Below are 25,375 nucleotides of genomic sequence, written 5' to 3' on the forward strand. Positions count from 1 at the left end.
CTGAAAGGCGATCAGAAAGTACCATTCTCTGGCTTGAGCTTTTCTACAGCTCTGGAATATGAACTGTATGACTGTCAGGTTCATGGTGGATGCATTTTTGTTTCCTCCCTTGGCACCTAACAAAGAACACATTGTAGGTAGATATATAGGTGTTACTATTTGTTTTGTTTTTTGTTTGTTAGTTGAGTGCATGAATGAATGACATTTACTGAGAGAGAAGATTTTCAGATCAAAATGATAAGGAGAGTTTATATTTAGAATTGTACACACACATAAGAAGTGTCAATGTAGCTAAATTTCTTTTGGAGAAAGGGTCATATTTCAGGAAAAGATCTCTAGAGAAAATACACCTCAGTCTTATACATACAAATTTGAAAATCAAATCTGAAATAAATTGACATGGCACACATAAATATACTATATTTCATGCTTGGCAATAAAACATTTGATCATGGCAATATTCTTTGTTTCAATGTAACATTCACACCTTAAACTTAGATTTTTAAACACTGGAACTTGTGAATGGATTACGTGTATAGACATGTTTGTTATCTATATGCACACAGTATTACAAAAATGTATTAATAAATCCAGAATCCAACTTGTAATAATAATATTTGCAGATATATTTGTTGAGAATATGTAAATGCATAAATGAGTAAGTGAGTGAGTGAGTGAAAGAATGAAATGGAGCAAGATTGAAACCCAAGAAAATGTGATTTAAGAATGCTTTTTCATGAAGTTACTTGTCTCAGGTTGGGTTCCCAGATACAGTCCAGAGACAAGGATTTATGTACAAATGATTGATTGAGGAAGTGCCAGGAGAAAACACTTGTGGGGAGGGAAAGGGCAGGGAAGGGAAGAATGTAGAGCAAGGGTGTGATGGCATGGTAGTTTCGGCTTCAAACTACTCTCATTGTCTTAGTCTGTTCAGGCTGCTAAAACTGAAGTAGGACAGACTTGGTGGCTTATAAACAACAAAAATGGATTTCTCAGAGTTCTGGAGAGTGGGGTCCAAGATCAAGTCACCTGCAGATTTGGTGTCAAGTGAGGACTGCTTCTTCATCGATGGCTGTCCTCTCACCGGGTCTTCACCTGGTAGAAGGGGCGAGGAAGCTCTCTGGACTCTCTTTTGTAAGGATACTAACCCTGCTTATGAGGGATCTGCCTTCATACCCTACCACTGGCTTCATCTTCTGATACCATCACCTTGAGGGTTAGAATTTCAATATACATTTTTTGGGGGTGGACACAAATATTCAGTCCATAGCACACAGGGAGAACATAAAATATGTTTAGAATTTGCCTCCTCTGACACAGGATCACTGGACATTCATACTCCCTTACCTTTCCTCTTCCCCAGAGGAATATACATTTTCTAGTACTTCTTGCTCTCTGCGAGGTGAGCCTAAGACCAGGCCTCTGAGGAGAGTCATAGGTGCAAGTGATTAGAAATAAGGCACCCATAAATGAATGAATGAATAAATCTCATTCATTCATTCATTCATTCATTTATGGTGATGGGTACACTGAAGTGATCTTGGTGGAGCACTGGCACTGCCCCACCTACGATCCTGTCAGTAAGATACGCCTGTGTCAGTGTGTGGTTAGGAGCACTGACCCCTGAGCCAGTGCCACCAGCGGTCAGGATCTGGCCTCTGACACTTGGGCAAGTTTCTTAACTTACATGTGTTTAATTTTCTGCATCTATAAATGTATAATAAGCCAGCTGCTCTTTGGATAACCTCTGTGGGAAATGGTTTACTGGCTCTTACTTGGATAGCAACCTGTGCCTCAGGTGACTGTGTAAAGCCTGATGCCAGGAACAAGAACAGACAGGAATAAAAGTGATGGGAATTTACAAAATTTCCAGCTCATTACAGAGTCCACCCATAGCTTCTCTCCTTTTGTTTTAATTTTAAGTTATTGAATTGCAAGTTGTTTGCGGAGAGCTATGTTCCACTCATGTTTCAACAAGCAACATCTTAAATGGGTAGACCTGGAAAAATAAGTATAGGGAAATTGTTTGTAAGTCCTCTAATAACCTCTTGTTTTTCTCACGCTGAGCTTATTGTATTTAAACAAGTCAAGAAAGGGATTTTCCCCTCTTTTTTGCTCCACAAAATAAAGACAAAAGCAAAATACTAGTACACATGTACTTAGCTATAGATAATGAAACCTACTTAATCTCAATCATTTAAAGGGGAGCATGGATATTTGTGATAAGTTCATGTCACAAACAAATGGAGGGACAATTATGACCTAGGCATAAAATGTACATATTTGGCACTGGCTGGTTTTTCTCAGTGGTTAGAGCATTGGCCTGTGAACCCAACTAGCCTCATGTAGCTAGAGTAGATAGACATTCCTTCCTCTCTCACCAAAATAATTGAGTCATTTACTGAGAGCTGATTAGGAAGTATGTACAGATTTTTAAAGGCTTGCAATGGGAACAAAGTTCTCCCATTCCCTGGAAATTATACCCTGCACCAAACAGGTTATGCCCAAGGAACAGAATGCAGAGCAAAAGAAAGAAAGACATGTATGGAGGCCTCAAGTGCGAATCAGGAGTTTTGAGGCCTTATATGCATGGTTGTGAAAGTATCTTCAGTACCCCTTCAGAAGGAGCAGATTACAGGGTTGATTCACCGTTGTGAGTACCTGGGTCAATTGTGAGGACCTGGTGAGTAAGTAGTTCAAGTTGTCTCCTAGGAAAAAGTGGGAGATTGAGTGACTGGAAGGGGTGAAAGAACTAAAAGAGCAGGGAAGCGGGATGGAAATAGAATTTCAGAAGGAGTATAGCCCCGGGTGGGACAGTGACAGTGGGGTTGCTGAAGTGCAACCCAGGGTCGGTCTAAGGAATTGAGACAATCAAGAAATGAATTGATTTGAATTTGATGACTTGGCTTATTGATGAAGGCTTCAGAGAAAGAGGAGTATTTACTCACTTCTATTCAATAAACAGTCATTAAGCAGGGTTTGTGCCGCAGGGAGTGTGCTAGACACATTTGACCTGGATAAAGAGGGTAAGAGAAGAGCACGGGTCACAGGGAACAGTATACAAAGTGGAGCTTTTCACTTTCCAGGTTCAGTTTTATGGTCAATGTTAATTTCCACCTTGGTCGTGGCTATTCTTAGCAGCTCTTCTTTTCTCTCCTTCTCTTTCATCTGTTTTGGTTCCTGGGCTGTTCCTTTACTATGCACCGAGGTTAACAGCTAACCTCCAGCCACCAAGCCATCCTCGCCTGGCATCTATTGCATACGAAGGTGGGTCTGTAAATCCCACTTATGTGCTCAAGGACACAGTGATGAGTAACATGCTTTAATACGTCATCAGGTGTTTGTGTCATTACCACCCACTTCATGCACTGCTTTCTATTCATTGGTATTTCTTCTACAATCCTAGAGGCAGCCTAAAACAAAATTGAAATGTGCATTTCAGCCCCAGAAAGACCAGTTTATCTATATTTATATACTTTATGTTGCCATACCTTTTTTGACAATTTCTGTAAGTTTCGTATTTTTTGAACAGAAGCAGCCCTTGGCATTCGCACTTGATTGTGATAATAATGTGACATCTGCAAAGTGAGCAAAATAGGGCACCCTTTTGAAGTGCTGCTCCTTATAGCACGGGTTCATTGCAGCCTTATTTTTCTCAGAAATATTTTTAATACAGAAATGCACAGCTGCGCCATTGTTTCAAACACCACAGTGATGCAAAAGGAAAAGTCTGTTTCCCACGGACAGGTACTGAGTAGATAAGAAAGAATAGTGTTTAACACTTGCATGCAGCCAACGAGTAGGATGTGTTGGGGAGCACTTGTGTGCCACCCTCTCCTTCCTCCAACATTACTTGAGCTGAAGAAGAATATCACCCCAGGGCCAGGACTGCTTCCGATGTTTGTGGAACTGGTTGAGGAAGCAGAAGGTAACTAGCAGCCATCATTTGGGGACTGGGAGTGATCCACTGGCATCCCCAGACTGTAAGCCTGGAAGGAAGCTCTGTGGACTGTATGTTTCTTATTTAATTAAGGTTACTTCTGCCTTTACTTTTAATGGAACTTTTGAAAGAAACTCTTTTATATGCAATCTGGTTGATTTAGTCCATTATGTTGGTACTTAGTGAAAGCTTCTTTTTCTCCCAAATATATTTACCATTTTTGCGTTTATATAAAGCAAAATTAAATAGTTTGTCTTACACCTTTGAACTCTATTTATGCAAGTTTAAATAACACTTAAGATAGTTTCTTATATAAATGTAATTTAATTTATTTACTCTTCTATGCAGTTCTTTAGAGTTAAAAGAATTAGCACAATCTTATAAAGGGTGTTGAAGCTCTTATCTTGCACTGTCATTACATGTAAGGTTTGCTTTGTATTTTTGCAGTTTTTTACCTGGGGCTGAGATGAAAAAGTATTAATTTTGCAGCTATGGTATGTTAATTTTCAAGCATTCTATTATGATTGTCCAGTGAAATTCAAGCTGTTATTCAGAGTAATGAGAGAAAAGAGATGAAACCAGTTGTAACATAATAGGGACAGAATACTTTTTTTCTCTTTATTGGTGTTTATGGAACATTTCATCTATGTTTTCTCCATCTTTCATGAATAAGAGAAGCCTTTCTCTAAAAAAAAAAAAGAAGAAGAAGAAGAAGTTTATTTGAGGCATCTTTTTTCTTTTCTTTTTATTGAATTTACTTGGGGGGATATTGGTTAACAAAATTATACAGGTTTCAGGTGCACAATTTTACAACACATCATCTGTACACTGTATTGTGTGTTAAACACCCCAAGTCAAGTCTCCATACATTACCATTTATCCCCCCTATAACATCCTCCGCCCCCCTTTCTCCCTGGAAAGCACCACACTGTTATTCATGTTCATGAATTTTCTCTCTCTCTCTCTCTCTCTCTCTCTCTCTCTCTCTCTCTCTCTCTCTCTCTCTCTTTCCCTCCGCTTGCCCCCCACCACCCCCCAATAGCTGTCAGCCTGTCCTCTATGAGTCTGTCACTGTTTGTCTTGTTAGTTCATTTTGTTCTTTAGATTCCACATATGAGCGAAATCATATGGTACTTGTCTTTCTCTCACTGGCTTATTTCACTTTGCATAATGCTCTCCAGGTCCACCCATGCCGTTGCAAAGGGTAAGATGTCCTTTTTATGGCCAAGTAGTATTCCATTGTGCAAATGTACCATAGCTTTTTTTTATCCACTCATCTGCTGATGGGAGCTTGGGCTGCTTCCAAATCTTGGTTATTGTAAATAACACTGCAATGAACATAGGGATGCATATATTAATTTGAATTAGTGTTCAAGTTTCTTAGGATAAATTCCCAGTAGTAGAATCGTTGGGTCATAAGGAGGTTCCATTTTTATTTTTTGAGGTAACTCTGTACTGCTTTCCACAGTGACTGCACCAATCTGCATTCCCACCAGCAGTGCACAAGGTTTCCCTTTTCTCCACATTCGCGCCAGTACTTGTTGTTGGTTGATTTATTGATGGTTGCCATTCTGACAGGTGTGAGGTGATATCTCATTGTGCTTTAAATATGCATTTCTCTTATGATTAGTAACATTGAGTATCTTTTCACATGCCTATTGGCAATCTGTATGTCCTCTTTGGAGAAGTGCCTATTTAGGTTCCTCGCCCATTTTTTAAGCATCTTAATGTCAGGCACCACCCAGCCTCACATTTCTGCATGCACTCTTAGCTCACTCTTGCTATGCCTCGATGAAGACTACTAGTTTCTGTGGCTGCCTTGGCAACAGCCAACTATTTTGTCCTAACAACTCCTTTCCAGGACCTACCTTGTAGAACTCAGTACAACCTACAGGTTCTTCCTGAACTTATAAGACACTTAGCAAAAAGCTCCCATGTGCCTAAATATCTTACTGTGTACATATTAGCAGGGCCCTGTCCCCCTTGGAGTACTGAGGTGCCCAAATAAACCAAGTCTCACAAGAAAGCTTAAACTACATGTGGAAACTAAAATCCAATAGACATTCTGGGTTACCCTTTTGTGTAATCATTGTGTATTATGCAACCATGCTTGAATCATAACTGTCATTTCCAAGCAAAAAAAAATGTTTCTGCCTTCAGGGCACACAGTGTTTTAAAGACAAGTGCAGACAAAGCCATGCCAATGCCATTTCTCTGTATGTGATGTGAAAGGTGTGCATATGGTAAGTAAGGCATAACTCACTTGCAACACAAAATAAAGTTGGATTTAAAAACTCAAGTCCCTGACTGCCTATTCAGATCTCTACCTACTATGTACCATTTCCCTCTTCTGCTGCTTGGATTTTACTATTTTTAAAAAATGGTCAAACTCTGTAGAAAACTCTGTAGGAAGCCTTAGGAGAAAATAGCTGAACACACGTCATCTTTGCATGCATGTCTGAAGCAGAGAACAAGCTAGAGTTTCAAAATGCATTACCTGCATTTGAGTAGTGGAGGCTAAAAGCATGAATGTGGATGAGCCCTAACACAGCGAGCCTTTTGGAAATTTAGGAGCACATCAGGGATTCTGTGTCAGATAAACAGAAGGTTTAAAGAACCATGTGACCGATTGGAACACCAATGATGCAGCTAGGCTAAGTACAGGGTTCACGCACTTGCTCTGGATATAAGGCTCTTTGTGATGTGAGGATATGCTTAGCTCTCTCTGAGCTCCTGGACTGAAGTAGGAGAGTGTTATGAAGGGAACTCACAGAAGGGAGGATGGAAGGAGCATGCTCTCATGGACCGTGCTTTCACCCTGAGGCCTAGCTTCACTGCTTATTCTATTTTCACTGGTTTCTACCTCCCCTCTTCTAATTTGAGAGGTGTCACAGGAGCACATCACTACAATGTTTTCTTTTTCCTCCCTCCCACATTCTAATTTTACTATTAGAGAAAATAGAATTTGTTTCTAAATCCTAAAATAAAAATATCCATTATTGAGCTTTACTTTGTGTCCAGCTCTATGCTCAGCATCAGAAAGATAGATAAATAGATGAATGAGATATCATCTATCACCTCCAGTAGGGATTAGTGAAGATAACATTTTAAGGTGGGAGAGAGGGAGGCTAAAGAAGAGCCAGGAAAAAGTATGGCCTAGAAGAGGGAAAGCAAGTTTTGAAACATCTATTATGCAGAATGGCAAGGGAAACCAAGGTGAGTTAAAGAAACAGCAGATTAGTCAAGTCCTATGATTCTTGGATAAACGCTTATCTCCTCTGTGCTGTTGCCATGGTTGTCATCATCATCATCATCATCATCATTGTCATTATCATCTTCACAACAAATTATACCTGAGCCATATAACCTTTACATGCTTGGAGAAAACCATTTCTTGAAAACTGATAATCATTTATGCTAGTTTGATGCTTTTGTGATGTGGTAGGCAGATTTATTTATTTATTTATTTTTTGTTTTAATTAATAGACTTTATTTCTTAGAGCTTAGGTTTACAGAAAATTACACAGAAAGTACAAAGAGTTTCCATATACTTTTTTATTATTTTATTTTACTATTATTTTTTTCTTTATTGATTAAGGTATTACATATGTGTCCTTTTCCCCCCATTGCCCCCCCTACCCCCCCATTCATGCCCTCACCCCCCTGTTGTCTGTGTCCATTGGTTGGGCTTATATGCATGCATGCAAGTCCTTTGATTGATCTCTCCCCCTTATCCCCACCCTCCCCTACCTTCCCTCTGAGGTTTGACAGTCTGATCGATGCTTCTCTGTCTCTGGATCTGTTTTTGTTCATCAGTTTATGTTGTTCATTAAATTCCATAAATGAGTGAGATCATGTGATATTTATCTTTCTCTGACTGTCTTATTTCACTTAGCGTAATGCTCTCCAGTTCCATCCATGCTGTTGCAAATGGTATATACTTTTTACTGTTGGTAGTATTACAGATTTAATTCATCCCATCCTCCCTCTGCTTTGTGCGTGTGTAGGTTGAGCCAGTGATACAGAGAGGCCATGAGAGTCTGGTCCATCACATCCTGCTCTATCAGTGCAACAGCAACTTGAACGACAGTGTTCTGGACTACGGCCATGAGTGCTACCACCCTAACATGCCTGACGCCTTCCACACCTGCGAGACCGTGATTTTTGCCTGGGCCATTGGTGGAGAGGTGGGGCTAATGATTACTGAGATGTAACACACTTAAGTGATCATTTTTTCCGCTATGATTCCAATATGTACTTATAAGTAAAGCTTTATACACTATTATTTTTTAAAATATATATTTTTATTGATTTCAGAGAGGAAGGGAGAGGGGGAGAGAGATAGAAACATCAATAATGAGAGAGAATCATTGATCGACTGTCTCCTGCACACTCCCTACTGGGGATCGAGCCCGCAACCCCAGGCATGTGCCCCTGACCAGAATCAAACCCGGGACCCTTCAGTCTGCAAGCTGATGCTCTATCCCCTGAGCAAAACTGGCTAGAGTTCTATACACTATTTTTGATATGAGGGTGGCTTATTTTCCTTTCCAAGGAAAGTAACTTTTTTCTTAAGCCATTTTATTTTATCAACGATAGATTGTTGGAGTTTCAGTATGTTGAAATCTCTTTGAGAATAGTTGATTTTTGAGAAGAGTAAAACTTTCAGGGACTTTCACAGGGCACTTTCTCATGAAATTTTCCTAATTTAGGCTTTTTCCTATCCACCTCATGTTGGGTTGTCCCTCGGCACTCCGTTAGATCCTCATTATGTGCTCCTGGAAGTTCATTATGACAATCCGACATATGAGGAAGGTGAGTTTATTTTTTATATATTCTACCTATGATTTTTACAAAGTTTTGTAACTTCTTAGAGTTGAAATAAAATAGCATCCATTGTTAGAAAGAATTAACTTATATGTTGTGATTCAAATTAGGGTACTTTTTAGAGTAAATGGGGGTACTAATAATAATTAAACTGGGACAATAGTCATTACTAGTGATGAACAAGGCAGATGGGCCTGTGGTCACTAATCTTAAAAAACCATTTTCATACTACTTACCAGGAAGTAGAAGAATAGACTTCCCCCCTTTGTCATGTAAATTAGCTCCAAATACAGGATGCTTATGAAACATTTTCTATCCGTACATATGTAAAACTACCATTCATCACACTTGAAAATAGTATTTTTTATGTGATAGGAACCCATAAATATACGCAAAAAGTAAGTATACAGAAATACTGTGTGATAGGATATTAAAATGAAGAGCAGTAATTATTTACATTTGATTTCTGAATTCACTTATGTAATATTCCAAAACCAAAAATTGAAAGATAATAAAGTTTTCATTTTACATTGATTCATGCAATTATTCAGCAAATACTGAACACTAACTATGTGCTGGGTCTGTGCTTAATTATATAATGTTTGTGAAAAACAGACACTGTTTCCATCTGTGGAAATTATAGTATAAAGAAAAATAATAAGATAATCATACCAATTAATATTAAATTATATATAAGCTAATTGATCCAAAGGGTCAATTTAGTACTCACAGGTAGTACGGTGCCACTATAGGAAGGAGTCAACTAATTTCAAAATTAGTGGAACAGATTTTTGAAGTTTGGGATTCATAATTTCCCTCATAAGTATGTCACAGCAAGGAGTGTGTGTTATTCATCTTTTATTCCACAATGCTTATTGTAGTGCTTTTTACATAATAAAGTCTCCATTAATAGTGATTGAATAACTGTTGAACAACTGAAAGAATGATGACACACTATAAAGAAAGTTAGCAATTAATAGTTTTCTCCATCAGCAGATGGCTTCTGGACCAAGCAATTTTCACCTTTATGTAAATATCACTGAACTGTACCTGAAAACAATATAAGACTTTTATTGAGTTCTTCTACATTTTAATGAATGACTTTAGGATTCTGTCTTCATGTTAGATAATTGTGGAATATGTCAGGTAGACAACGCAAACATTTCTCCTGTGGTATGCAGGCAATATAGCAACTTGACTTTCAATTTCCATTTGTGAAGCTGAATGTTGTCTTCCATCAATCTTTGCTTATATTTATTTTCCTTGTGAGATTTTTAGGGAAAATGAACAAACCACTTCAATTGAATATAGGGAATTACTTTTAAGAACGAAAACTCATTTTTATTTATTTGCTCTTGTTCTAGGCTTAATAGATAATTCGGGACTGAGGTTTTTTCACACAACAGATATAAGGAAATATGATGCCGGGGTGATAGAGGCTGGCCTCTGGGTAAGCCTCTTCCACACCATCCCTCCCGGTATGCCCGAGTTCCAGTCCGAGGGTCACTGCACTCTGGAATGCCTGGAAGAGGTATGCTTCGTCTCCATCTATGTGCTGCTATTTACAGATTAATCAATGCTCTTAGAAAACTGGAAAATTCCATACTTGTTCATTATTAGGGTACTTTTTAGAGTAAATGGGGGTACTATTAATAATTAAACTGGGACAATAGTCATTACTAGTGATGAACAAGGCAGATGGGCCTTGTGGTCACTAATCTTAAAAAACCATTTTCATGCTACTTACCAGTAGTATGATTGCTTTTTTACTTTGATTGCTTTTTTAAATCTTGAAGGCTACAGGAGTAGAATTCTAAAGACAAGAATGACTTTCAGCGTGTTTTCCTTCCTAGCCCCACCTCCTTTGTTTATTTCATATTGGACACTTTACTTTATCCTTTAAAATTTCTTTTTCCATTTGTGTAGTTTCATTTGTCAACTTTACCTTTCATCTCTATTTGTTTTTTTATTATCCATTTTCAATTTTTTTCTCCTTTTCTTTGCTTCATAGTTTTTTCCCCCTTCTTTATCCAAAGAGCAAGAATAACTAACATAAAATACATATGAGACAAGATAAGTACATCTTTATATATAAAAGCCTAATATGCAAAGTGTCCCCTCAGGAGTTTGACCGACCGGGAGTTCGATTGCTCGCTATGATGTGCACTGACCACCAGGGGGCAGCACAGAATGAAGGGAGGCCCCTGCCTGCACTGACCACCAGGGGGCAGCACAGAATGAAGGGAGGCCCTTGCCGGCAGTCGGCAGCCACTAGGGACCCTACTCGTGCATGAATTTCATGCACTGGGCCTCTAGTGTATAAATATTTAACAATGGTTGCTTCCATGTATAGTTCTTTTCAATGAAAGTGTTTCAAGATGGATCATATTCTTTATGAATTAAAAGCTGGCATGGTTGTAGGGAGTGTGGCAGGCTGGTGAAGTGAAAACATATTCTTCTGAGTTATTTTGACCAGAATTCAGATAGCCATGGCATCACTTACTAGCTGTAGGACCATGGGCAAGTCATTTAATGCCCCTCTCCCGCTTGGTTTTCTTATCTGTTAGTGTGGAATAATTTCTCCTTTTAAGAGTTTGAATTTGCAGGTTACTAACATACTGGGATATTTTTGCCAGTAGTCTTGACTTCCTCTTTACCTCCTAAAAGAAGGAAAAAGAAAGATAACATTTAGGAGTGATCCGGTAAATCTTCAGTCAGAATTAGTTCTTTTTTTCTTAAATTAGAGGCCCGGTGCACAACATTCGTGCACTGGGGGGGGGGGGGGCCCTCAGCTTGGCCTGCACCCTCTTGCAGTCCCAGGACCCTTGGGGGATGTCCGTCTGCTGGCTTAGGCTGGGAGCAGGCCTAAGCCGGCAGGCGGACATCCTCCAAGGGGTCCTTAGCACTACCTTGGAGGTGAGAGAGGCTCCCGCCACCACTGCTGCACTCTCCAGCCGTGAGACTGGCTTCTGGCTGAACAACGCTCCCCCTGTGGGACGTTGATCGTCTGCCCCCTGGTGGTCATTGCATATCATAGCGACCGGTCATTCTGCTGTTCGGTTGATTTGCATATTAGCCTTTTATTATATAGGATATTTTTATTGATTTTAGAGAGGGAAAGAGAAATATAAACATCAGTGGTGAGAGAGAATCACTGATGGGCTGCCTCTTGCCCATCAGTGATTCTCTGATCGAGCCCATAACCTGGACATGTGCCCTGACTGGGAATTGAACAGTGACCTCCTAGTTCATTGGTTGACACTCAACCATTGAGCCATGCCAGCTGGGTAGCATTAGTGCTTTACTTTTCTTCCAGCAAATATTGTTTCATAATGATAATGCTGATAAGAATGTCATGAAAAATCCAAATTCAACATGTTTGGTGGCTCAAGCATTCACTTAAATTGCTTTAGTTTTTCTTCTCAGTTGTCCCTCCAAGTCTCTTTGATTGAGAACTGTCTGAACACACACTTGTTTGGGCTAATCAAGTCTTCCACTCTCCCCACCCCGCAGGCTCTGGAAGCTGAAAAGCCAAGCGGGATCCACGTGTTTGCTGTTCTGCTCCACGCTCACCTTGCTGGCAGAGGCATCAGGCTCCGTCACTTTCGCAAAGGGAAAGAAATGAAATTACTTGCTTATGATGACAGTTTTGACTTCAATTTCCAGGAGTTTCAGTACCTAAAGGAAGAACGAACCATCTTACCAGTATGAATGTTGTGTTTGTTTGTTTTTTTTCACTGAATGTTATAAAAGTCACGAGACATATATCTGCTGATAATTAGCAAGGTTTCTAGTGGTGAAATGAATTGTGCATGGTATCCTTATTCCTAAAGCCACCCACCACGGGTGTTGCACAACCCAGATGGAATGTGTTTGATCTGTTTTCCAAAATCAAAACTCACTTTTCTTACTATTCCCAGGGGCGCTTCAAGTTGATTTAAAAAGAATATAAAAATCAGGTTCTGAGCATTAGCGTTGCTCTTTTCTTATTTGACTCCCCAGTTGAAACTTTTGGCTGCAATTATGGTAAAGGGAAAATCAGGGGATTCCTTACCCCATAGGATATTTTTTTAGAAGTTTCATTTTAGTAAACATCATCATAAGGATAATTCTTTCATTTGGCAAAGGTGTTTGGGACATAGCTAATTATGCTGTGCTGTGTAATCTGCTTGCAACAATACTTGGGGTCATGGCAGGAGGAAGCAGAAGAGAATTTTATGCCCTACAATAATGAAGGGTTAAAAAATTTTTTTGCAATCATTTTTTTCAAAACTTTTCATCCCGTGCCTATCAAGATCGTCATACAATTTCCTACCCTTATTTCATTCTTGAAAGTACAGTTCTGATATACTATTTTTGAAATGAGAGATTTCTACATGCAGAGATTCCTTGCTACACCCTGAGGATAGAAAGATGTAGTGTGAGAAACACTGATATTATCAAGATCCTACACACTCTTATTGTGTTGTTTTGTCTCAGGGTTTCCAACCGGTTTTATTGTTATCTCAGAGCTTCCCAACTGGTGTGCTGGGAGTAGGGTATAAGTGTGTTGGGATACTGATCCCTGGCCCCTCTGAGGAGCAGGGCACGGAGAGCAGGCCTGAGGGCTAGCACACAGAGCTAGCTGTGTTTGGTTCATAAGTAGCCTGTTCACTTACCTGAGTGGGTGGCCTAAAAAATCATTATTTTCCATGTGTGCTGAATTGTCCAAAAGATTGAAAAACACTGGAAAAGTAAATTACTATTAATTTGCCTCATAATTCTGTTGTAAGGAAATACATGACTAAAGACCTTTAAAGAAAATAATGTAAATGAAGCGATAATCACAATAGCTAGTAAGCTATAGCTAACATTTATGAAGTGTTTAATCTCTCCTAAAAATTAAATGTGTGTTTTGTCATTTAATCCCCTTGCAATAGCTGTGCAAAACAAGTGCTATTTTTATTATTATTTTTTAGATGAGCACATTATACCCAGTGACTCATTTCCTGACCGAAGGTCATGCAGCTAGAACATGAACCCAGCGCACCTTGCTTGTTTGCTTGCTTATTATTCTAGAATTTAATAATCAAGGGTCTTCTTTTGAATCAAATGACTTAATGCATCCCTTCATATAGCAAGTTAAACTGTTGGCCTACAAATGTATTAGATAAATGAAACAGCCTAAAACTGCAATCTGAAAGCTCATTCTTTTATGTTTTAGGGAGATAATCTAATTACCGAATGTCGGTACAACACAAACGATAGAGACCGGATGACTTGGGTAAGAAATTTTTTATTTTTAAAATTTATCTGTGAGAGAGAGGGAAGAATAAACTTTGGTTTTAGAGGGAAACAAGCTAAAAAACATTCCCATTGGGAAGCAAAATCCCTGAATGTCTTGAACATGAAACATCATAAAAGCGAAAACAGACCTGTTTTAGCATTTTATCAGAATAACTAGTGATACTATGGTCATATTTGCATCGTAATTTATTGACTCTTTCATGAAAAGATACCCTTAGTCTTTTAATTTTTCCTCACCAAATATTATTAATAAAATACCTGTGGTTACTAATGACCATCTACATGAGTCTGCACTTAGATGAATCAAGACTTCGAAGGGAAGGACGAATTGCATGGCCTTGGGGTTTCTGGCACAAACAGCAATTCCATCCTCACAGACTTACTGGGGAGTCTGCTAAACATTAAATAATTAGGTCATTCATGGTTTACTTATCTTTTCTGGGGAATCATCTCTCACCAACTCATTTTATGAAGTTAGCGTAATCTTAAACTTAAACCTAAGAATGGCAGTATGAGGTCAACAATATGCACCTGATGGAAATCTCTTTGACAAGTATTGTCAGATCCTGTGTTATAAAAAAAACGCATTATATAAAAATATAATGTTAGGACCAATTTGGGTTTTGCCAAGAAATATCAAATTGTTTTAAATTAGAAAATATATTAGTGCCATTCTTCAATTAAGATATTGAAGGAAAAAGATGCCTCAGCTTAAAATTTAAGTCAGCCATGGAGGAGAGAGGAACATTTAGCAAACCAAGAGTAAGAGAGAGAATTTTCTTAAGATAAAAATTGGTTATGAAAAATCTATAGCAAATATCAAATTAAATGAAGTATTAGATGAAGTATTTGTTGAAAATCAGGAAGACAAGGATATTCATTATCACTGTTTCTATTCAAAATTGTACTGAGAAAGAAGAAAATGGGAGACAAGGCTAGAAAAGAAGCCAAGAGGCGAAAAACACTTTATTCGCAGATACGTAATTTTCTACATCAAAAATCTCAAACTTGGTAATATCTAAAATTAATTATACTTTAGTATATAAGAAAATATGATTAAAAACTCTTAAGTTCCATAGAAATAAAATCTAACATTAGCTATGTTTGATCTCTATGGAAAAAATTATAAATCTGTATTGCAAGACATTAAAGAAACACCTAAAGAAATTAAGAGGTACTGTGTTCATGGATAGAAAAACTTAGTAAAATAAAAATAATTCTTTCCCATCCTCGGTGGCTCTGTGGTTGATTGTCGACCTATGAACAAGGAGGTCACAATTCAATTCCTGGTCAGGGCACATGCCTGGGTTGTGGGCTCGACCCCGATCAGGTGGAGGGGCATGCAGGAGGCAGCCAAACAATGGTTCTCTCTTATCTCTTTTCATTGATGTTTCTCTCTCTCTCCCCCTCTTCCTTCCTCTTTGAAATCAATAAAAATTGTTTTTTAAGAAAATAATCCCTTTAAAAAATAAAAATAATTCTTCTATTTAAATTTGTCTATAAATTTGATATAATTTCAGTAAAAAGTTCAGAGAGATTTTATGATTTGGGATTTTGGTATTAAGAAATCTTCACCTAGCCATAACAGCAGTTAATCTCCTAGTTTAATTTTCTAAATATTTTACAGTTTTAGCTTTACATGAAGAAAGTTGATTCTAAAATCTACATAGAATAGAAAAATGTTAATAATAGGCAGGACAGTACTAAAAAGAACAAGATGAGAAACAAACTACTGGAGATGAAGGCTTATTTTATTTATTTATTTTTTATTATTATTTTTTACTTTTAATTTCTTTATTGATTAAGATATTACATATGTGTCCTTATCCTCCCATTACTACCACACTCATGCCCTCACCCCCCTGTTGTCTGTGTCCATTGGTTAGGCTTATATTCATGCATACAAGTCCTTTAGTTGATCTCTCCCCCTTACCCCCACCCTCCCCTACCTTCCCTCAGTCAGAGAAAGATAAATGTCACATGATCTCACTCATTTATGGAATATAATGAACAACATAAACTGATGAACAAAAACAGATCCAGAGACAGAGAATCATCAATCAGAACGTCAAAACTCTGAAGGCTTATTTTAAAGCTATGGTGATTCGTCGTGTGTTTTGGGTCCAGAGTTAGAAGAGTGGAACAGAGTAGGGATCCTGGAAACAAACCTACAAATCCTTTATATGGAAACTTGGTTTAAGATAGACATGGCATTCAGATAAGTAAAAAAGGATGGACTTTTCATTAAAGAATACTGACACACTTAGGTATCCAAATGAAAAAAATAGAATTATGTCTTTATCTTGCACAATATACAGAAAATCAATTCTAGGTAGATTAAAAATATTTAAATGTGAAGAGAAAAATTTAAAAACCTTTAGGAGAAAAATATATAAATATATCATTATGACTTTGGTGTAAGTAAGAACTCTGTAACAAAACATAAAAAGCACAAACTATGAATTAAAACATTGATTAATTTGACTATATTAAAGCTTTTGGTTATAAAAAAACATGGTTAAGTAGGTGAAAAGAAGTTTTAAACAAAAAAAAATATTTGCAATACATAGATTGAAACAGCATTACTATCCAGCATTTGAAAGAAATTTCATTAATCTGTAACATAAAACAAATATACAATAGAAAAAGAACAAAAAAATAAAAGCCCAAACAGATAATAAACATATGAAAGGATCCTCTATTTCATTTGAAACCAAGGTCATGCAAATGTAAACCAGAATGAGATATTTTATACTTACCAGTTTGGCAATATTTAAAATTGTAATTCCAATATACTGAAACTGGACCCCTCATATGCTGATGAATATAAATTTATAAAACCACTTTGGGGAAAACATGCCATTCTCTAGTAAAGTTGAAGATTGATATATGCTCTAACCAGTTCCATTCCTATGTGGACTTAACCTTGAGGTTACTTTTGTGGGAAGTGTTCTAGGAGAGGAATATATAAAATATTCATAATAACATGCAACAACCTAGGAACAAAAACTGGGGAACAGCTTAATTATTTATCAAAAGGAAAACAAATAAATGTAATATGTTCATATAATATATGAATAGTATATAGTTATGAAAATTAATGAACTAAAGCCATTCTGAAGGACATAATGTTGCTTGAAAAGAGCAAACTTGCACCAGACTATCATGTATCTAAAGTTCAAGAACATACAAAAGTAGACATTATATTGTTTGGGATGCATACATCAGTGAACTGAATGTAAAGTGTGATGAAAAGCAATAAAATAACAAACAAAATATCAAGATGATCATCATCTTTGTTTAGTGTGGGGAAGAGGAGAATTGAATATTAGCATACACAAGGTATGCCTTGTATATAATTTTGTTTTCATAACGTATTTTACTAAGTATATAATAAATTATTATTTTAGTGTATATTTTGGTGCTCTGGTTGGATACTCTCCCTTTTCAGGGCCAATACAACTACACCTCAACCACTGAAAATATCAGATGATAAGAGCTCACAACTATATCCCTCATTGGGCCTTGCCCTTGGTGTCAGGGAATGCCTCCCTTAAAGTTACACTCCCTCCAGTGGGGCGGCCAGCAGCTAATGACTGGTTGATGTGAGGATACAAAGGCCCAGCTTTCTTCCTACAATTTGGTAAAATTCTAATAGCCCCCTCAGCTCAAGAATAATTTAAATATGATATTTACTAAGGCATCAGTTGCAGCCTCATTTGTAGAATGGCTTCTCCCTTTACTCAATCCTGCCTTGCTCATCAAGTAAGACATTATATTTTTGCAATTTGTAAAGTCATTGTATAATAGCCACCACATTAATTTATAAATAAATTGTCACTTAGATTATTTTTCAGCTTTAAGATTTATTACATTTTAACACTGGAAGGAACTGTATGATCTTGGTGGTTTCTGTGCTCTAAGTGTCAATTAGTCGAATATACTTTTCTAAATAAAACATCTCCATTTGCAGGGAGGACTAACCACCAGGGATGAGATGTGTCTCTCATACCTTCTTTATTACCCAAGAATTAATCTTGCTCGATGTGCAAGTATCCCAGACATTATGGAGCAACTTCAGTTCATTGGTGTTAAGGAGATCTATAGGCCAGTCACGTAAGTAATAAATGAAGTTCATGGTTGGGGTAATATACTTCAGAACAGGATGACATTATTTTTATACTGGATCTATCACCATGTTATGGAATTCCTTTACGTGTTGTTCTATTTGAGTATTTTCAACTGGGAAGACCAGGTGAGCTTCTCGGTTGCTTTGTCCAGGGTCCCCAAGACTACCCCCAGGTTCAGAGATATTTATAGTTGTACTCATGGCTAATATTAATTACAGTGAAATTAATATAAAGGAAAGTTATCAAAAGGAAAAAGGCATATGGGGCAAAGTCAACAGGAAAACAGGTGCAAGTTCCCAAGAAACCCTTTCCAGTGGAATCACACAGAATGTGCTTAATTCTACCAGCATCAAATTATGGCAACATGGACCGTGGACTGAAGGGTCCTGGGTTCTATTCTGGTCAAGAGCACGTACCTTAGTTGCAGGTTCCCTGGCCCTGGTCAGGGTACATGCAGGAGGCAACCTATCAATGTGTCTCTCTCACATCGATGTTTCTCTCTGTCTCTCTCTCTCTCTCCCTCCCACTCTCTCTAAAAAATCAATGGAAAAATATCCTCAGGTAAGGATTAACAAAAATATTATGACAACATGTATGCTCACTAGAGACTGGGCGCTCAGAGTTTTTATTGGGGGCTAGTCTCCTTAGCAAATTACCAAATTCCAGACTCCCAGGAGGAAAACAGTATTCAATATAAACTACACCATTTGAACAAACAGTTTAGGTCTGACTAGGGTGGCTTATCAACTCCAGAAACTGATTTCTCACAGCCCAGGAGGCTGGGAAGTCCAAGATCAAAGCCGGGGCAGAATCAGTGTCTGGTGAAGCCCCACTTCCTCATGGACAGTCATCCTGTCGCAGTAACCTCATGGGGCAGAAGGAGCAAGAGGGCTTTCTCGGGCTGCTTTTATAGGGGCACTAATCCCATAAATGAGGGCAGAGACTCCAAAGGCCTTATCTCCTAATAACATCACCTTGGGTGTTAGGATTTCAACATAATGGATTTTGGGTGGACACACATTCAATCTCTATGGCTGGAAGTGATATTTGAGCAGAAACCTAAGTGACGAGAAGCCCGTCAAGCAAAGATATCCAAGTATACTCTATGCAAAGAGAAGAGTCAGGTAATGACCTGATGGTGGGTATGAGGCTAGCATGTTCAAAGAGCAACAAGAAGGTGGGTTTGGCTGGAGCAGATGAAATATGGTAGGGAATGAGTGAGGAGGTCTGACAGCAAGTGGGACCAGATCATGTAGGACTTTATAGGCAGCTTAAGAACTTTGGGTTTTAAGTGCAAAAAGAAGCCATTGCAGTGTGTTTTTTAAAAGTCAATTTAGCTACTGTGTTGAGAAAAGATTGGAAAGAATAATACCAATCTGGGGACTATTGTGGTTGCTCAGGTGAGAGGTAAGGGTACCTTGGACCAAGGTGGTGGCAGTAGAGTTAGTGAGAAATGGTTACCTTCAGGTTACCTTTTGAAGGTAGCACTCGCTGGAATTGCTTGATTGCATCACAAGGAATTTGTTAGAGAAGAAGACGAGTGAAGGAAACATGATGATGTGTGAATGGTCTATTGGTATAGGTGTAGGGAAACTTGTTTGAAGAAAAAATTGAAAATTCTGTTTTGGATATATTAAGGTAGATGTAGAAAAAATAATGGATAAGAATTAGGGTGCCTAGTGGAAATTTTGGAGTGTATATTTTATTTAATATAAGGAAAGATTTTCTAATGCTTAGGACTTTTTAAAAGAGACTGATGTAATTAGGCAAAAGTTATGCATAGATTTTTGAGGGGATATATTTAAGAAGAGGGTAAAAAAACAAGATGTGGTACAATTCAGATGCTGATGGAGACTACAATTATGGTCTACTTTTTATTTCTAAGTATTATAGGGATTAGAAATTATGAACTAAAAAGACTCTTTTTTAAAAAAATTAAACTTATTATTTGTAGATGTGTTGTACTGTGTTCCTATTTACCTAACCCAGTGACCATCAAAACAGAAATCTGGATCTACTAAAATACAAATAACAAAATGCTTATGTAAATTAGTTTGTAGTTATGAAGTATTTTTATTTTTATTTTTAAAATATATTTTATTGATTTTTCACAGAGAGGAAGGGAGAGAGAGAGAGAGTTAGAAACATCGATGAGAGAGAAACATCGACCAGCTGCCTCCCGCACATCTCCCACTGGGGATGTGCCCGCAACCCAGGTACATGCCCTTGACCGGAATCGAACCTGGGACCTTTCAGTCCGCAGGCCAACGCTCTATCCACTGAGCCAAACCGGTTTCGGCTTATGAAGTATTTTTAAATGCATGATTTTATGTAAGTTATTTTCACACAGTTTCAATAGGTAGAGCAGGACTTGGCAATCCTAGTTTTATAGAGCAGGAAATGGAAACTGAGAGAATTAAGACATTCTGTAATTCACAATAAACTGTTTGTATTGTGGTCTATGATTTTATATATATACATACTAGAGGCCTGTTGCATGAAATTCATGCACATGGGGGGTGGGGGGAGGTGGTGGGGGAGAGGTCCCTCAGCCCAGCTTGCACCCTCTCACAGTCTGGGAGCCCTTGGGGGATTTCCAACTGCTGGCTTAGGCCCACTGAAAATGCCTCTGAAAATGCCCTGTTTCCATGTCCCAGCAAGCTCGGTCATGCCCATGCCTTAGGTTACCCTTCGTTCCACCTGTCGTTTTGCCATTTGGTCAATTTGCATATTAGGCTTTTATTTTATAGGATATACCTTTTGTTAAAAAGAAATCTATATATATAAAAGCCTAAGCAACTGAACTACCGAATGACCAAACGACTGGTCAACCAGTTGCTATGATGCACACTGATTACCAAGAGGCAGCCACTCACTCCCTCAGTAGTCCTGCAAGTCCAATCTTTGGAGAATGGGCCAGGCACCAATGGACCAGCACCGCCAGCAGGATCCCAACAGTGCTGTCGGCCTCCTGGAAGTCAGCCTTGGGCACCACGGTCACTTTCCCTCCCTAGACGCTCCGCAAGAAAGAAACAATATAAAAGCATCCACCAGGTGGCTCCTGTGGGAACATCAATGGGACGGATCTGGATCCTGGGCTGGCAAGGGTGTCCCACTGCCCTCCTGGAGGGCTGATTACATCCCGGCCTCCCCCCACCCCAGCCCTTCAGGTTGAGTGCCAGATGTGAGCCTCTCCCGATCAGGACTGACTGGGTGCAAGCCCGCAGCAGGTGCAGTGGGGCCGGGATGAGCGGGGGTGGCAGGCAGGAGTGGCAGGTGGTGTTGGACTGCCAGTTTCGGTCCAATCCCTACAGGCCACACCGAGGGACCCCACCTGTGCAGGAATTCATGCACTGGGCCTCTAGTATATATATATGTAAAATAGTAAAAATCAAAACAATACATAAAATGTCATGTTAAAAACACTGGGATATAGTCTTATATTTTCTTTTGTGTTTATCTGTGTAAATCCTCTGAAAATGCCCCGTTTCCATGTCCCAGCAAGCTCGGTCATGCCCATGCCTTAGGTTACCCTCAGGAAGTGGAGTTTTTCGTCACTTAGAGAGACAGGGAAATGGCTTCACAGAATAAGGTCATTTTTGAGATGTCATTGCCCACCTAAAACTACAGGTTAAATATTCTTCAAAATTCTGAGTGAAAAAGAACCTCGGGACTTTAAATCAAACTTTCATATTTTTCATCATCACAGTGACATAAATATTATTGAAGGCCAAACTAACAAGGTACTGGTTAAAAGATCAGAAAGAGAGGAATGGTCTGGGTGATTTTTCTGTTTTACTTAAAAGAAAATTGCTAATTAGGTTTCAGGATACAGTACTAAAAGGAATATCATATAACATGTAACCTTAAATCTCTTATTTTGTGCTTTTAATATAATAATTAGTTAGGTGCCCTATTTCATTTTAAACATCCCATAGCCATCCTAAGATTAGAGGATGACTTGGTAGGAAAATAGAGACAACTATATCCTGTTACAGGATTTGTCTGTTCTGGAGGATGCAGTTTTTCTTTGCCTCCTACAGATCTGGCAAGGCTTAAAGAAGAGCAAAAAGTTACAAAGATTAGATAACAGAATAGATAATGAGTTTATATGAATTCTCTATTTTCTGCAGCACCACACATCCAGGCAGTTCCAGGCAGGTTCATATGCTGCAAAGTTCCTGTGTTATTTGTAAAAGGTTGTTCGGTGTTTCTCTTTTTCTTCATAGGAAAAATCACTTTATGTTTATAATGTGTAAAAATCACAAATGCTTATTATTAAAGAGTTTAGGTAATGCAGAAAAAGTTTCAAAAAGAAGATAAAAGCCATCACCTCAACTTCTGGTAGAAAAAGATATACTAAATACAACATTAATTGAAAGTTACTGCAGAATCTTTCTATGTAGGTATTGATATAAAAATGAGTATATTACTATTATAAAGATTATAACTTGCTCAATGTTTTAAACAAAAACATTAACATTTAATTTTGTTTTACTTTATCAGAAGAAAAAGATACTGAACAGTTGTTGAACTTCAAATAAATGTTGCTGTTGTTTTTAACCACAAGAGGCAATGTTTAATAAAGGAGCTCAAAAATGTTGAGAAAATAGATTGTAAAAAACATTACGATGTCACACTCACTTTTTAAAAATGACATGAATGGGTTTTTTGGCATTTTTTCCCCTTATTTCTTAAATTTTGGGTTTTTTTGTTGATGATTTTTTTCTTATATTTGTTTTGTTATTATTTTCTTTTTTCTTTCTTTCCCCTCCCCCAAACTACATGTTTTAATTTTAGATCGTAAAAGATAAGGAGGACACTCATACTTTCACATTGTCTCCAACTACCCTTTTCTATAACTCCAAATATTTGTTAATCATATTATAATTTTTGTATTTTCAAGATTTTAAATTTTCACATTTAATTTTAAAAGCCAATTCTAACAATATTTAAGGCAACTATACTTTTAAAATAGATTCAGTGATAATTCACAACCTTTATATAATTTCTACATTTTTGAGTTCTTTAATTTGATTCATCATATTTTCTTCTCAAGTTGTTTAATCAAGAAGGGGTTCCAGGTGCTTTATGCCCTGTCCTTTTACATTTTTTGAATTCCTGCACTTATATTTAGACAGCATTTGGGTGGAGATATTTTGGGTTCACTTCTCTCCCTCTCCCCTCCCCTTAGAAGATCTCATGGGATGAATGGGAGCATTCGTCCTTTACCTGTAGAACACATAAGTTAACTTGAACATATTCCAGTGTTGAGCATCTGAATCAAATTTTCCTGAGACACAAAGTGTTCTTTCAGTACATACATTCACTCCCCCCCCCCCCCCACCTTTTTTTTTTTTTTTTTTGCATTTCAGGGAAGTTTTAGTGTAGTTACACATTTTTTTCTAATCTACTTTAGATTTTTTCCCCAAGAATTTTATAATTTTTCAGAAGTGCTCTTTTGCATCTTGCTTTTTAAAAATGTATTTGCTACTAAAGTTGTTTTGTCCTAAATTTATTTCCTTTGTTCTGCTCTCTTCCTGTTCACCTCACTCTGTTGTTTCATCATCTTTTATTTGAGCTCTTGTTTAATCGAATTCATGTTCTTGTTAAATGAGCTGATAACATGAAACACGCGTAGGAATTTTCTCCAGTATAATTGGTTTATATTTTCTTCTAGCGCCAGTTTCTTTTTCTGTCTCTTTACCTGAAGTGTGAAATACTTTCCTTTTCTCCCTGTGTTTGCATGGTCATGTCATTTCTCACTTCTGAGGAGTCAGTTTTCCCTAAAACTTACCTTTGACACAATGTAGGTGAATTCTTGACTTCCTTCTAAGAAAATCTGGGAGTAGCTTTCTTTCTTGCCACACCACAGTTAGAGGTTTAGGTGATATATATTGTGTGCCTACTTTTATATATTTTGATGGTAAAGGGCTGTGGGTATAGAGGTGGGGCTGTATACTCTATATTACAATGCATGCATTCACCCTTCCTCAGATTTTGTTAAAAATCTATTCGAGGAAGTTTTCTAACTGGTAAGGACCGCATCCCTCTCCATGGAGGAATGTCCCAGGCCGTCCATCATGCTGCCAAAGCCACTGCAGCCCGAAGCCCTCACTTCTTACTAGGGAGACTGCCTCAGGGTGCACTTCCCCACACCCATTCCCCTAGCAGTGGTCGGCAAACTGCAGCTCGGCAAACCGCGGCTCGAGAGCCACATGCAGCTCTTTGGCCCCTTGAGTGTGACTCTTCCACAAAATACCACGTGCAGACGTGCACATACAGTGCGATTGAAACTTTGTGGCCCATGCACAGAAGTTGGTATTTTGTGGAAGAGCCACACTCAAGGGGCCAAAGAGCCGCATGTGGCTCGCGAGCCGTGGTTTGCCGACCACGGCTAGAGTGCCAAGGGGGTTAGGACTTGAACCTTGTTCAGTCAGATTTCCTGGCTTCATTCTTTAACAGTTAGATTGTAAAGTTTGTGGCATTATGTTGTATCCTTTTTCATTCGCTTGTTGGTATATTCTTATTTCTTTTTTATCCTTTATTTTAAAAGTCAAATTGCTTGGAGCAGAACTTACATGCAATAAAATGCACCCATTTTTGTTAGGAAGTTTTCTCATCTGTGTACACCTATGTAACCCCGTCACAAATAAGGTATAGAGATTGCCATCACACCCATAGATTCTCCTAGTAGTGGTCGGCAAACTCGGCTCGCGAGCCACATGCGGCTCTTTGGCCCCTTGAGTGTGGCTCTTCCACAACATACTGACTTCTGCGCATGGGCCACAAAGTTTCAATCACACTGTACATGCGCTCCCGCACGTGGTATTTTGTGGAAGAGCCACACTCAAGGGGCCAAAGAGCCGCATGTGGCTTGAGAGCCGCAGTTTGCCAACCACTGTTAGGCCCATCTGGAGACAATCCCATGGAACTGTGAATCTGCTTTATGTGACTATACTAGTTTGATCTTTTCTAGATTTTATAAAAATGTGATCATATAGTATGTGCTCTTTAAGCCTGTTTTTTTTGTTGTTTGTTTGTTTGTTGTTTTGACCTAGAGGTTTCTGAGATTCATCTACGCTGGTGAATGTATCAGCAGTCCATTCCTTTTTGTTGCTGAGCAGTATTCCCCTGTGTGGATACACCCAAGTTTATTTATCAGTTCACCAGTTAAAAGACATTTGTATTG

General features: G+C 38.3%; 1 protein-coding gene across 1 annotated transcript in view; it reads left to right on the forward strand.

The window, feature by feature from the left end:
* MOXD1 (monooxygenase DBH like 1) overlaps positions 1-25,375 on the forward strand; it is a 62,794-nt gene that overhangs the window by 31,835 nt on the left and 5,584 nt on the right. The window contains exons 5-10 of the mRNA XM_023750100.1: positions 7,948-8,127; positions 8,653-8,755; positions 10,132-10,298; positions 12,281-12,472; positions 13,971-14,030; positions 18,027-18,169. Coding sequence (XP_023605868.1) covers positions 7,948-8,127; positions 8,653-8,755; positions 10,132-10,298; positions 12,281-12,472; positions 13,971-14,030; positions 18,027-18,169 — 845 coding nt within the window. The remainder of the gene's footprint in view (positions 1-7,947; positions 8,128-8,652; positions 8,756-10,131; positions 10,299-12,280; positions 12,473-13,970; positions 14,031-18,026; positions 18,170-25,375) is intronic.

This window comes from Myotis lucifugus, unplaced genomic scaffold, assembly GCF_000147115.1.
Source record: "Myotis lucifugus unplaced genomic scaffold, Myoluc2.0 scaffold_11, whole genome shotgun sequence".
NCBI classification, from domain to species: domain Eukaryota; kingdom Metazoa; phylum Chordata; class Mammalia; order Chiroptera; family Vespertilionidae; genus Myotis; species Myotis lucifugus.